Below are 15,654 nucleotides of genomic sequence, written 5' to 3'. Positions count from 1 at the left end.
TTAAAAGCCTGGACCCAGTATATCATGCAGTGATATGCTTTATAACAAGTGAAGGCTCACATACTCATCCCTTCTTCTTGTATTGAGTTTTAGAATAGATTTCTTTAAATCTTATAATCTTGTACATATTATTTACTGCAGATATGTTGTTGGGTAAACTACGTATTCATAGCACAAGTCTTTTGTCATATTATATTAGTATTTATCATTATAGGTCCCTTGAATGCATTCAGGACTTGGTAAAACAGCCTTTACTTCCTTTGCACTACATAACCTTCTGACACATCGCTTTTGCCATATTTTTAAAGGACTTTTAAAAACTGTACTGAAACTTACATATGTGCAACTATTTCTTTTAGGCCTAATTAATAATAAAATGTAATGAACTCAATGATATGGTTTTATTTTTTTCATATTTCTCCCTTTTTTAATGCATGGTTTATTTTATTACTGCAGTTATATGTATCTATTTTTTTTCTTTAACTTTGTCTTAATTGTACTCATAATCTATATCTAAATCTACACCTTGATAGTGATTCCCTAAAACAGCTGATGCTGTATCTCATTGGGATCTTTCTGGTTAGGCAAAGAATAAAAAAATAAATTGGAAAGAAAAAAAGGGGGGGGGGTACATGTTTCTGGAGAGTAACAGAAATGAAGCTTGTGCAGGAGCAAGTCATTTAAAATTGACACAAGGACAGTTGTGCTAAGAAAATAAAATAAATAATAATAATAATAATAATTAGCCGTGACCTCAAAACCCGCTTGACATCTATTGTTCACATTCCTCATGATATGCTAGCTAATCCCATTAAAGTAATCCACATGAAAATAACTTAGGGCGCGATAACAGCTCGCACCGCCTCCAGAGTTAATTTATGTCGTATTTAAATGTGCAGAAAATTGAAATTATTAATGTGACTCCATCATTAAATTTCCTTGTGGCAGACATACAGGAGGGATACTTTCAGGAATTTTGTTTTTGTCAAGTCTCTTTGCATGTTTCTCCATTAAAGGGACAGCTTATCTTTTATGAAATAGGCTTTTGTGGAAATGTTATAAATAATTAATATCATAACTGTTGTAAATATTTCTTTAAATGTCCTTAATTTGGAGAAATACTGTTAAATTCCAACAAGACTTTAGTGGTAACGGCTAGTCTGAGTAAAGCTAAAACTGAAATTATGTTGTTATTTGCAAGTTCAATGAGCACCAAAGCTCGTGAACCCACCTCCAAAGCGGACATTTCCGTTTTAAAACAACTCCAATCTTTAAAATTTCTTAGTGGTTCAAACAAACTTTTTGCAGTCATAACTGTTGTTTTACAGTTATTTTAGTAAATATTTAGAAAATCAAGCAGGAAGTGACCCACAGATGCCCAGGCAGAGTTATAGCTGACCGATGCTGTTGTCATTTGCTTTTGCCAATAATCAAAGAATTTTATTAAAGTAATCCAAAATTTACAGAAGGGCAAAATATTATAAAATAGTGTTTGATGTACTGCAATAATATTTTGAAGACTGGATTTGAGACAGCAGCATTCCACTGGTCTTAGCTTAATAATCAAAGAGCGATCTACAACTGGCAGGATATTAATTATTCATCACTTTCCATAGAAACCCATTTGAAATAGCTGTAATGTCTCTTTAATATCACAAAAAAACAATGTTATTTTTAATCAGGGTATTTTTATTTATTTATTTTGGTGGTGAGGATGTTTTTTCTGATTAGAGGTCACATCCAGCAATCAAAAATTAACCCAATAATTGCGTAATTTAAATATGCTAAACACTTCTGAAGGTACACAAGGCTGTGATACAAAGATGCAAACTGAGAGCATGTGTGAATATCAGCCTCTTGCTTCTCAACATTTCTCTTTATTACATTAATAGCAAAAGAGATTCTGGGAGCAAATACTAAAAATTTATTCTAAAATTTTGAAGCTACAAGATGAGACAGCTATTGTTAAAACCAGGCTTAGGAAACAATTTAACCTGATTTTGAGTCAATTTTAACATCTCCAAAGGTCTGCTATTCCCACTTTGCCACCCCCACCCCCACCCCCCATCAGCACTCGTATGGACTCTGAACAATGACTGCTGGTTAACAAATGCTGAGTGAATGTAGATAGAAGCCCTGCACACATGGGATTATGAATAAAACATGGTGCCCTTATTAAAAATAATCTGGCTCTAAAGTGCCAAAGGCCCTTGAGGTCGATAACCGCCCCTCCTTTCCTCACCACCTCACAGGGTTCAAGGAAAAGGGTCTCTGATTAGCACCGGCAACATTCAGAGAATGTATTCAGTCTGTATGATTCATTGGTGAGTGTGTTGAGCGGAATTAAATAAAGCAGGCAGTGATTGGTGCTAAGGGCTACATGGGGGTGGGGTTAGGAATATGTAGGCTGAGCTCTCTGGTGTTCCTACCTGAACATCTCGCCCAAGCCCTTCAGCACACCCTTGTTGGATTTGTTCTTGTCCTTGTCTTTCTTCCTTTCCATTTTCTTCGATACTCTCACCCCGACCTTGGCACCATCTTTCTGTCTGTCTTCCATAGAGAGGTTGCCAATAAACCCACTGGCGACACTGAGGTCGCCGCTGGTGGACATCGACTCACGACCTGAACGGGAGCTGCCCTCTGTGTCCTCGTCCACTGGAGGAGAAGAGAAAAGTTAGACTTGATGTTAATTTCACATATCAAAAGAAAATGATTCATGAAAAATCACAATAAAAAAGATTAAAGGCCTAGCATTCATCGAAGGGATGCGTCTCACCTGCTGCCTTTTATACCAGAGTTTTAAACTAAGATCATCTTAGGCTGCAAAATGACAGAGCTGTAGCTCTTTTTTGCCAAACCTTGACAAAAACTTGCATTCTTATGCAATATTGCAAGATAACACTCTTAGAGTAGATTATATCGTGTGAATGACTCTAAACTACAATCACATCAATTTTAGCTCATATCTGTAAAACTGACTGATTCATAGCAACAGTGATGTTGGCAATTATGGAATAGCTGTGGTGACCATCTCAAATTGGATTGACTTCAAATGTTAATCACTTGTAGATGTACGTCCTTTGATAATTTTCTGCAAGTTTCATTGAAATTCATAAGGTGGTTGATGAGGTATTTTGCTAATAGTCAAAAAGGGTTGACTCCAGCAGTTAATCAGGTTATCTCTAAAAATTAATCAGTTGAAAATGTTCACCCAATAATTGTTTTCTGTAAGTTTCGTTGAATTTCCTCCAGTGGTTCATGAGAATTTTTAGGCAACAGACAAACAGACAAATTTTTTAGTGGCTAGAAACAAAATGCAAAAATAGAGCCAGAGGAGCCATAAAAAATAAAATCTGTGTCCCACAAGAAACAGCAGCTTTGAACAAAACACACTGAATTCATTTGCCTCATTAGAGCAGAATATATTTACATTGTGCACCCACTGAGAATAGTGTTCACTTGAACAGACTTTCACTTAGCTGAAAGCCTGAAGTTATTTCATTTGTGTACATTTTACACAGATCACACAAGAGCTCCCCCTCCTCTGCTACTGATTTTTTTACTTTAAAAAATAAAATAAAATAAAAAGCCGTGACTAGCTGCGAGTGCAACAGTAATGATAGTCATGCGAATCTGGTTCTTAATTGTGTCTGAACTCATTTCAAACCTGACATCAAACCAAAACCAGAGTCCTCAGGTGATGCAAGGTTGAGTGAACTCAAAGTTTCCATCACATCTAATCAGAACCAATGCACAAAATGTAATAATCTGTCACTAATTATACATTTTAATAATCTGGAAAAAGGCCTCTGGGAATCATAACTGCAAATATTTTATGTTCTGCAGCAGCTCCTACCTACACTAACTTTTGCTTTGAAGAATAAAGTAGATGTCCTTCAGATTATAACTTATACATTCTTGTATGTTCTTGACGGAGGAGAGAAAACGTGCTCATCGTGAGGAAAAAAGAGGGGAGTCTGTATTAAAGTAGGGGGAGATGAGACAGCCTTGAGAAAGGAAGAGCAGCCAGATTCACATTTCAAGAAGGATAAGGTTCTGCTTTTATATAATCTTCAGAACTGTCTGCTTTTTGTTTCAGCTGCCATCTCAGAGGAAAAAAGAAAACACTGAAATTGAATATTTGCATGAAGATCTGAATGGCAGGAGCAGAAAGCAGATTAGCATCTTTAATCTGCTCAGTCCTGCAATTTATTTCTACACGTCCTCACCATGCTGTTTCTACAGCTGCACAAATTTATTAGCAGGTTCTGGACAGGTAGGGGTTTTATCACCGTGTCTGCTTTCTGCTAATCATCCACTTAGGAACAATGGCAGTAAATAGCAGCTGTTAGCCGTATCTGGTTATTTAAACCATGAAGATTAGCAGTGCTAATGCTACTGCAGGTTGAATGGGTCATTGTCAAGTGGGCTTTTGTAGAAAAGTTCATTTAGGATATATTAAAAGTTTAAATGACAGAACTGATGAGCTAATTACTAGATCAAAAGCTGCAGAGACTTAAGCAGATTTTTGCTGCCATTTTAAAAAATAAATTGCGGTTTCTATACACTACTGTCAAATTTGAAATATTGTTATTTACATACATTTTGAATGTAAATAGCAACAGCAATTGTCTGGGGTAAAATCCAGTAGGAATATTACAATATTTCTGCTGAAATGAATCAAATTAAATCAATCCAGTTTATAAAGTGTGCTTAAACATCTAATGTTGATCAAAGAACTGTTCAATAAACCCATAAATCAACTAAAACAAAAACAAATAGCTCAGAAAGAAAAAACAAAAAACAACTAAAAACAATTAAATAAATAAAATAGGTAAAATAGAAATAAAGTTATGCAAAATTGATGAGAGTAAAAATGTAAAATAATAGTGTTTGCTATCATTACCTATTTGTTTTAAAACCACAGTGATCCACATTATGAAGTTTGGCTTGGACTGTATAAAATAGTTAATGGCTTTCAGCACACACACTTCTAAAGCAGACCTCTGCATACCTAAAACAGCTCCAATATTTAAAATTTTAAAGGTTTTTATGCAAACTTTAGTCTTTAAACCTTTACATTTTTGCCAGTTTTGCATTATATGATTATTGGAATTGACCCCAGGCTGTCCGAAAAGTGCTATACCTCACTGATAGCTGCTGCCATTTGGGTTTGCGAATAACCACAGAAATCTGAGTAAATAACCTATTTTGAGAAAATGATAGTGGTCGAAGATCTATGAAATACTGTGTACATGAACTGCTATGCTATCAACTGAGTTTGTTCACAGAGTCATCTACACACTAAGACATGAAAGATTTACTTAACTTAGTTACGTGAACTGGTTCCACTAAATTTGATTGTATAAATGTTAAATAATTTATTTATTTAAAGCTTTGTACTTCACCAAAAAGTTCTTGAATTTCAAAAGACTTTAGAGCACAATGAGCAAAATTGCTTCAGCTTTCTAATATATATATATATATAAAAAAAAAAGGTGCCCTTGGATTAATGCACATGTAAAATTAAGGAAAGTACCTTAGGTCAGTCTTTATTTAGTAAAATGAATGAATGAATGAATTAATTAATCAATAAACAAATAAATAAGCAAAGTGGTTAAGTTGGATTTAATTGACAGTATTTAGTTACTTTAATATCTCATAATATTGTGTTAATGAAACAAAACCTGCTTATTTTGACATAAAAAAAAGTTTTAGATTCATGATAAAAAAGTGCAATTTAAACAACACAATCTTTATATTTTAGAGTGTATGGCACATAAGATATACATTCTTCACAACTTGTCCATAAAGCCCCACTTCAAAACAGCTGGAATACTCCTTTAATGATGGCAAGACACGAAGCATCCTACTACAGAACCTTCCAGAAGCAACGCTTCACAATGTATGCATACGCCTCTGTTTGTACCCTGGACCATATGGTCCTTTAAAGCAGTCATGGGGAGTTACCAAGAGCGTCAGTCTAAAAGGAACACACTGCTTGGAAATGTAATGCAATTTCCTGTCTGCCTCCATTTAATTTGACACTTTGAAATGAAGTGAGATGGAAAAAAGAGCTATCTTCTGTCAAAAAAAAGAAGAAAAAAAAAGCCTTTAACATCAGACTTCAGAAGGTAAGGCCATCTAGAGTGATTTGACAGAGCTCTAAAATAAAAGGGCTGGCAATCTCAAATGACAGCAGAAGCCTTGATGAAAGTGTCAGCAAACTCAAAGATAATTTGCAGAGACAGACAAGCAGAGGAAACATTTTGTCACTTTTCTGAAAAACTACCATTAAACTTTCTTGCTTTAATAATCAAGGACATTTAAGCTGGCCTGTCAGCGAAGGTTATGAAAGACAAGTAAAATTGCCAGTCTTATTCCAATGCATGAAAGAAGGGAGTTTTGCGCAGCAGAAATTATTTTTTTCCCCCCTTTTTTAATCTTTTTCTTTTTCAAACCTTGCAACACAAAGTAGCACAAGAAAAAGTGCATGAATATCTCTTGGGGACACTTTTTTTTACGTGATGCCACGTTCTTATTTTATGTAAATAAAAAACTGGGAGCAGAAGAAGGCAAGGGGCTTATCTGTCAACTCTGACTATTAACCTCAGTGACGAGCACAGGCTGGCTGCTTTTATCTAAATTGAAAAACAGAGTTATTTGAATATCATGGGGAGAATGCAATATACTGCGACCGGGGAAATCGGTTGCTTTCCCCATTTTTCTTTGCAGAGATAAGACTGTATTTAGTGGCCTGCCGACAGAGCTTATGAGAACAAAGCATTTCAGGCAAATAATTCCCTCTTTTTTCAAATGTTCCCCAGCTCTTTTAATGGAATCCTTTAATGGTGAAAGGAAATTTATATCAAGTGATTACTCTTGTGGTGTTGCAGTGTTATTACCTGTCGGGAACTGTAAGACGGCTGTCTCTCTGTATCCAGTGCATGCTTGCTGTCATCAAACAGCAAGTAGGGATTGATACTTATACTCAAAAGGAATGTGGCAAGTCATTTTTAGCATTTCTGTTTCAGTCTTTCTAGTTTTGAGTAAATAAAAGCAACAGTTTCAGTCCAAATCAGGTACACGAGAAAACAAGCATTAGAAAACCTGGTAAAGTTGTAACCTACTAAGACTTTATTGGCACGAATAAAGTTGTATCTACTTGGTAACAGTAAATGTATTTACATATTTTAATGTCAGCATGGCCAGACACATTATTTATTTATTTTTTACAAAGATGAGCTAAAACTAATGACTCCAGAACTCTCAATTTCAGTAAACCTTTCACTTTCATTTTATCTGTTATGTTTGGGACAGTGGAAGGAGACTAAATAAGTCATCCAAGACAAAGTGAAAGTCAGACAATTACATGAGAAAAATTATGCTATTGACCCTTTTTACATTTAAATTATGTATGCTTCACTATAAAATATCAAAAACCTAGCAATCCTTGAAGGAATTCATATCACTGACCACCTTTGTGTAAAACATGCAATACAAGCTTAAAACACAAGGATAAACAATCTGTCATCTACAGTCATGTTTCCATTGTACCTTAAAATTCCAGTCATCATAAATTGTGTCTAATCAATAGATTTGATTTACTTGGGAACACACTACAGTCCTAAAGTAATGCTATTTTTTTAAGCAGTGTCTCTAGTGAAACATTACTAAGCCAGGAAAAATCAAGTTTTTACTTGCCAACATGTTCAAAAGCTGTTTTTATGTGTAACAACACATTTTTCTTTTACAGTATTAGATGTTACTTTATGTGCATGTCATTTTAAACATTACGGTCAAACATTTGTGTAATAGCATGGATGTTGTTAAGTTCAGAAAACAGTGCAAACTAAACAAATGTCACACAAAGTGTAGAAGTTTAATATTAGTTAAAGCTGAACTGAAAAGTATTTTGAAGCCAACCTCATTTGAAAGAATATCATTAAATATGCTTCCTGTCAAATGTATATATATATATATATATATATACTATTTTTTTAATACCAAACATCACTGAAGAGTCCAACGTTTTTGACCCCCTGATGTGTGACGTCCACAGAGCTGCTGAGGTTCACAGCATTCAGTAATTCATCAGTGAGTGGATGAATACCAGTACAATAAAGGTCAGGGTTGGAATTAATTGTTCAAATGGGCCAGAAAATACCACTGGAGTTTCATTATTTGGCTTCCTGAAAGATAAAAACCTTTGTCAGATTTGGATCCATAAGCTCCAATGTAGGAATTACTGTCAGAACTCGGGTTCGGATCACTTCAAAGAGGAGCACCGCTCTGATCCTCATTAGTGTGGTGGACTGGCTTCATGCCAAAAAACTAAGACAAAACAACTATTTTTAATTTTAAAAGAAAGGCTAATGGAGAGGAGGACATGACCACAGAGAAGGGGATGAGAAACCGGAACTTCTGCTTCAAACATGACATTGTGAAAGTGTGCTGTCACTAAAAGGTATGAGCTGCTTACAGGCCGACAGCCTGAAGTTTGTTATTGATGAAAAAATAGAGACAATACATGTGTGATTAAACAATTGTCATAGTCTGAAACTGCTACTGATTAGTTTACTCTGGTGTGAGAGTTCATAAATGTACTCTCAAGCACGCTCACGGATTTTACGAGTTAGCATCACTGAAGCGAGTTAGCAACATTAGCTGTCTCCTGCCATCTTCGTATTTGCAGTGTCATGTGCTGATGTCATGACAATGATCTGGGGGTAATAGGTTCTCACTGTTCCATGTTCCCAACTCGGGTCTTTATGCACATTGTTTTGTTGTCCATGACGGTCCTGGTGATCATCAGAATCCAAATCTGAAGAGTTTTCATCTGATTACAGAGATCCAGCTGTCAGTTCAGGTTCATACTGGTATGGTTGTATATCCATATTAAAAAAAGGCTTCTTCTTCCATATCCAGTAGTTAACAACCGGACAGTTGCAGTTTTCTTGGGCAGCCATGGCACAGCATCATGAACCCAGTACCCAGATTATTTAATATCTAGTATTGTGCACTGCATTGTAACACATTTTTAGGCAAACTTCTGTGGAAAAATAATAGAAACAACCACAGACAGAAGAAGATGAGTGAACACTCACATGTCTCTGTGCTGTTCTCTTGTTTTGCTGGGGCCCCAGATTTCTCATACGATTTGTCAATTGCAGCCCGAAAGCTCTCATTGCAGCAGCGTCCTCTGATGATTCCTGAGTGCATCCTTTGGACGTTGAGTTTATCTTTCACAGTAGCTTCAGCAAAAGCCTTCTGAAGACTTTCGAGGGAGCTGGACTTTTTCAGACCCAATGAGGGTCCAACCACTTGCTCTGCAGAACCTATGGAAAGAGTAAAAACTGTCAGCATGGCCAGACACATTATTTATTTATTTTTTTTACAAAGATGAGCTAAAACTAATGACTCCAGAACTCTGAATTTCAGTAAACTTTTCACTTTTATTTTATCTGTTATGTTTGGGAAAGTGGAAGGAGACTAAATGAGTCATCCAAGACAAAGTGCAAGTCAGACAATTAACATGAGAAAAATTATGCTATTGACCCTTTTTACATTTAAATTATGTATGCTCCACTATAAAATATCAAAAGCCTAGCAATCCTTGAATGAATTCATATCACTGACCACCTTTCATGCCAGTTTTAAAGTAAAATCATTTTATGTTGAGACATGTCAGAGTTGTAGCCATTTTGGTCAAACCTAAGAAAAAAAAGAAATCTATGTCTGTGTCACAGCTGCAGTAAAAATAAGTTTACCCATTCCAATACATGTAAAACAAAATGTATTGCATGGCCCATAAAGTGTTTAAAACAAGAAAAGTGAAGCTTTGTTTGATGTAAAGATTTTCAGATGAAACTTTCAGTAATAATGACTTAAAAGTTGCTTCATTAATTTTATCAGCCTTGTACACTGCCAACAGTAATAATAAAATGTTGAAAGAGTTTATCTAGAGAGGCTATGCATCTTTATAACTCTCTGCACATTAGATTTATCATTCACAAGTAACATATGTGTGCTGTTGTTTCCTTTGTGGTTTCAGGTGGTATAAATAAAAGTGTTCACCAAAATTTCCTGTTGGTTTTCAAACAGCAAATGAATTTAAATGGTCTGGACTCAAACACGTGCAAATACTTTGTGTGTCCCATACAGGCATTCTCCCTAAGGAACAATAACACACAACTGTGTAAAGTGAACAGGATCCACGTCATGTCTAAAGTGGAGTAAATGAGGCATATCCCACTGCTGCCGGAGATCAGGATGGATCTTTAGGCAAAGAAAACAAACCCTCTAACTGAGAGAAATCATTTGCTGTATGGGAAAACCAGACCCCCACGGTCCACTCATGAGAACTACAAAAAAAAAGAAGAAGAAAGAATTAAGGAAAACATAATGTTTTACAGACTAACTGTTAAACTTCTGTTGATAAACATTTTCTCATCTGCTACTACACTTCTTATTGTACTGCTCGCAGATTGTCTCATTCATGAGCTAAACTCCTTTCTCTTTTCTTTGCTTGATCATTTCATTAAGCAAACCTGAAACATCTCACTAGTACTTAGTTGTCACTACAATATGTTTCTATGTTTTATTCCACATACCACTGCACTCACCATTGACAGCAAAAAGGTAAATGAATAATTATTGAGCATGGCACCTTATTTATTTGTATGTGGAAAGACTGAGAGCTCTTTAATAACTTACTTTGGAGTGCTGGGCATGTTGTTGCAGCACAGGCATGTATGACATGTGTAGATCAAGTGCCAGGTAAGACAAATAGACTTAAGGTAGTTAGTCACTAATTTTTCCCAAAAAAATCAATGACCAACAACTAGAAAATGTTGTTTTAACAGTGCACAGTGATAGAATGATTTATTCTATCACTGTGCACTGTTAGAACATACTTTTTTCCTCAATGTAAATTAACTCACTCAGTCTAAAGACAACCTGTATTTAATGATGCAAATTTAATTTAACACAGAATAACATCAATCCTATAATCATGTGTCCTACTAATTTAGGAGGAGCTTATATGTACACTTTCAAGCTGCATCTAACAGTAAAATTAAACTTGACTATGTGCTGCAAGCATCTACAGACGTCAAGCTTCTACAGCTGCATGATTAGGGTTTCCATTTTACTAACCAGATCTTTGGAGGAGATGGGCAATTTCTGATTACTATGACAAATATATATGCCAAGAGTGCAAAGACAGATTTACAGAAATAACAAACGAACAGACAAACAAAGAAAACAAAAAACAAGCAGAGAGGATTGCAAATCATTTCTCAGAGAGAATAATGAAAGGAAAGGATGACAGAGCGTAAACTGGAGAAAACATTTAATTTAGAAAAGTATAGATGTAGATTTAAAAAAAACAATGTAGGTAAAATCCACTTCATACATGAAGGGTAAAACTCAATAAACTTTTAAAAGCATACAAAGTATTGAAACAGTATAAAACGAACACATAAAATCTAGAGTGCATGTTTACCACAGCTGGATCGTAAGTTCCACAAGAGTTCTACATCATGCAACAGTTCAAGAAAACCCAAATAACATCTGCCGGACTTGTACAGGAAATTATCCTCATGCTTGGTATTCTGCCCCATAATCCCAGTTATCATTGTTTCAAGTCCACACAGTGGATGACTGGTGGAAAGCAACGGCACAAAGAGAATGGATGAATGAAGCAAAAAGGGAGAGTTTACACATAGACCCAACTGCCTCAAACCCGTCTTTGTTTTCATCAGAGGCAGCCAGGGCTCTCCTGGGAGACTTTGACGGACAGCTCTCTGTATACCACTCTATTATGTGATTCCTATCACACAACAGAAACCCCAGTGCTCTTCTCCTCATCTCGTTCTTATTCAGAGGACAGAAAATACATATTCCCCTTTTGCATACAGACATGAATTTGCCACTCCAGACACGTTTGGAGGAGAAATTAAAATCATAAAAATGAAATGAAGAAAAAAAGAAAATTAAAACAAATAGGAGGGAAGTGCAGCTTGAAATTCATCACGATTCCAAACAATATTAGCCAATGTATTGTGCTTAAGCTTATGGACAAGGACATAGAACTGGAGACAACCCATTGCCATTAGGCATTACTGGAGATATATGGCAAACTCCATGAATAAATAAGGAGCAGTTATTACAGCGACAGGAGTCTGTAGTATAATTAGAGCAGCTAAAACTATGCTTACCAGCCATTATTCACCACAGGCACTTGCATGTAAAGATATGTGTACAGACAGGTTCTCCATTACACATAATTTATTCAGAGTCAGGGTTTTAAGCTGGTCGCTAAAAGGGTAATTATGTCAAAAATAACCTCTGAGGTGGTCATAAAAAGGCCTTGAGCAGGTACACCAATGAATGTGAGGCGTTTCCTTGGGTCAGCTGTACAATTACGGTTCTGCTAGCTTTGGATCATTAGCCAGACAGAGGATGTCCTCCACAGACCAAAGATGCCAAGAAAAACATTTATCATTATTACCTGAATTTATGATTAATGTTTATATTAGAGATTCTAAATACTTTGCTGTGTATGCTTCAGTGATTTCTCTCTCTGCAAACTCAAACAAGTAGGCTTTAAAAAAGAAAATAAATGGTTCTCATGTTTGGAAACTCCAAAAAATAGACTAAATATGTTTTAAGTAAGAACAAAAAAAGTTTTTATGTTTGTTTAGGCCCCCTCACATTGAATTATGATACTGCTACAGCATAACAGTTAGCCAGGAAGTAGATGGTCTTTGCAGTATCTTGGTGAGGTCTTTAAGCACATATTGAGAATGCAGTGCTATCTTGTGGCACAGCATGATAGATTCACAATGGTTTTGATCACTTACAAACAAGGTTGTGGTAATTTATTATTGTGGTGGTGGCGTACCTGCTTGCACCATCATGGCTTGGTAGTTGTAAATTTGAGCAACACTGACCATACTCGCCTTATGCCTAGGCTAAAACCATGAACATGACAAAATCATGGAAACAACCTTAGGCAGACTTGATACCCATAGCTACATCCTGACAGTCTGAGAGAGTTGTGTCAGAGTGTTTAAATAAGGCACTATGGATGGAGCAGGAGAGCTTTTCTGGGATGTGGAAAATAGCAGGAAGAATTTTGCAAAGACTAAGAACATATAAATTTTCCAAAATTGTCATAATACAGCCATGTTCTAATAGTATTGTACAGGTTGTGGAGAGCACAATGGGGTCATCATTCAGTGTAAAAGTGGCCTTACACATGTTTACTTTGAAGTCTCACATTTTCTGCTATGGAAACATATATTTTTCTCCCTAAAGGATCAATGTGAAGAACAGATATGTTCATTAGATCTTGACATCCAGTTATCAGATCATCCTGTTAATTGAATGGGTTGAATGCACTCTGCTATGCTCCAACCATAGTTAAAAACAGCCTGCCTGTGAGACATCAATTGCAGAGAGCTGAAGAGGCCAACTGGCAGTGAACATCTATCTTTTAAAAATGGCACTTCATTGCCTGGCTCTCTTCAGCCCCTCATACTTCCATGAGTGTTAAGTGTTTTCTTCAGTTTGCACCCAGAATAAGCACAATGGCACAGGTTCCCACATTTGTTGCCAAGTCTCTATTCAGTGCCATAAAACTCCCTCTCAGCAATATGAAAAACCTAATTTGACTTTGCTGCAGTTACCTATAAATTCTTTGCCTTTTGCATCTAAAGGAGTCAAGATCACACATCCAATAATGGCTGGTTGTGAAGAAAGAATGAGAGTTTACTTTAGACACCTACTGAGCCAGTTTGACCACCATCATGGTGGACTGCAGTAATAATGACAGTGTACTGAGCTGGTCTTAGCATGGTTGCTGACCTCCAGTGGTCCTTGTGTTTAAGAACATAAACAGGCAAACAAGTGGGTTTTTTTCACTTTGTGCCACGTTATTGGGCACATGCAGAAAATAATAGGAGATGGAGTCAGTATATGAAGGCCAGATACAATGATCTAAGTAGAAAAGATCTTACACCTATGTAAGAGCCTGTCCATCATGAGACTTAAAAGGCAAAACATGACAATGTATTAAAACTGCCAGCTGTGGCATCTCACATCTCTTTCTTTGCTTTTTTTAGATATTTCAATCTTGTTCCCAATTTAAAATGAATTGAGCTTGACAAGTTTATCATATGTCAATGATGACAGCCTTCAAAGTCATTATGTCTATCTTTTGATTTGCTTTAAGAGCAGGTAAAACATCATCAAAATGATGTATGTCAATATGATGTCAAAATAGCAATACTGATTTTTACTATAATCATCTAAATAGTCAATATTTCCAATGATGGATGAAATAATTCCTGTTCAGAAAGTACAATACCAAGATGGATTTTGAAAAGTTCCTATTTTTTCCCATTTTCATTTGAAAATTATTTAGTTCAGGAACTACATATTCTCCTAGAGGTAAGAAGATGGTTCTTTCTATTTGGTATTATGCTTCACATTGAGGCTCCAGAACCAGACTGTATCATAGCACAATTTAATCACTAAATAAGGAAAAAAAAAAGTCTCTCCAGATAATGTAAGACAAAACATGATGGTGCTTTTTCTTCCAAATGTTATTTGGGAATCTAGAACAGACTAGAATGTAAGATGACACTACAGGGAGTGGAAATAGTGAATTATGTCTAATTACACACCCACACACAGACGAATCTTGATACTTCAGAAGTAATATAGCAACTAAAGATCAATATATCCAGTTATTTAATGAGACTTGTGTCACCTTTTGAACAGATAAAATAGTTTCTTTATCAGAAATAAACACTGCTGTCTAGATGTAATCAAATTCACAAAGAATAATGCTGATTCCATTTTCAAACATTTAAGAAGCTTTTTTGATGAGACTTGCTGATAAAACATGCATTTACACTAATGAGAACAGTATCATAAAGTTATCTCAGCATCCTGTTTATTCTACTCTCTTCCTGTACTCAGTAACAATTATATTTTCAACACAAAGGACGTAATGGAAACCATTTTCATGCGCAACCCCACGCTGTGCCATTAACTTTTTCCCAAGCAGCTCCATGTAAAAATTCAGAGAATGAATAAGATTTGGCAGTGATCTGTAAGAAGGCACCAGGACTGGTACAGATCTCACCCCCATGATCAGAAGACGAGTGTGTTTTATATGTACAAAGCCTTCAAGAAGCTTGACATACATCATTTTTAAGGCATAAATTACTGTAAATAACATATTGTCATTGTACAGGAAGCTACAAGATAAGCAGCCAAGCCTTGAGATAATGCAGGTCCAATAAGGAAATGCTAGAAGCAGCCAGATATTTTTGTTTTTTTTCTAAATTACAACTGCACGACACTCTGGCTACAAAATGATCGTGTTTCAATTTCAGAAGCATGGGTAATACAGTCTACCTGACTGTACAAGTTAGATTAAGTCAAGCAAAGTCATGTTTCGAACATTAGATCTTTCAAAACTCCTGTAGTAGGATTCTAACTATAGGCATAAATCATGATTTGGTACCTCAGTTTCTGGGTTACCAAATGCCAAGTGATAGTTTTTTTTTTCCCCCACTAATTTTACACTGGTTACACAAGTAAACCAGTCTTGCTAGTTAGGAGGATCTAATGTAGCAG

At 35.9% G+C, this 15,654-nt stretch overlaps 1 protein-coding gene across 2 annotated transcripts in view; it reads right to left on the bottom strand.

Moving 5' to 3' along the window:
- Positions 1-15,654, bottom strand: part of LOC108245193 (partitioning defective 3 homolog) — a 485,244-nt gene that overhangs the window by 170,812 nt on the left and 298,778 nt on the right. For both annotated transcript variants that reach the window (XM_017431897.3, XM_017431896.3), the window contains exons 18-19: positions 9,108-9,338; positions 2,430-2,655 (exon numbers count right to left, since the gene is read on the bottom strand). In XM_017431897.3, the coding sequence (XP_017287386.1) occupies positions 2,430-2,655; positions 9,108-9,338 (457 nt within the window). The remainder of the gene's footprint in view (positions 1-2,429; positions 2,656-9,107; positions 9,339-15,654) is intronic.

This window comes from Kryptolebias marmoratus, linkage group LG21, assembly GCF_001649575.2.
Source record: "Kryptolebias marmoratus isolate JLee-2015 linkage group LG21, ASM164957v2, whole genome shotgun sequence".
NCBI lineage: Eukaryota > Metazoa > Chordata > Actinopteri > Cyprinodontiformes > Rivulidae > Kryptolebias > Kryptolebias marmoratus.
Note: the sequence above shows the minus strand (reverse complement) of the source record. Positions and strands in the feature narration are given on the sequence as shown.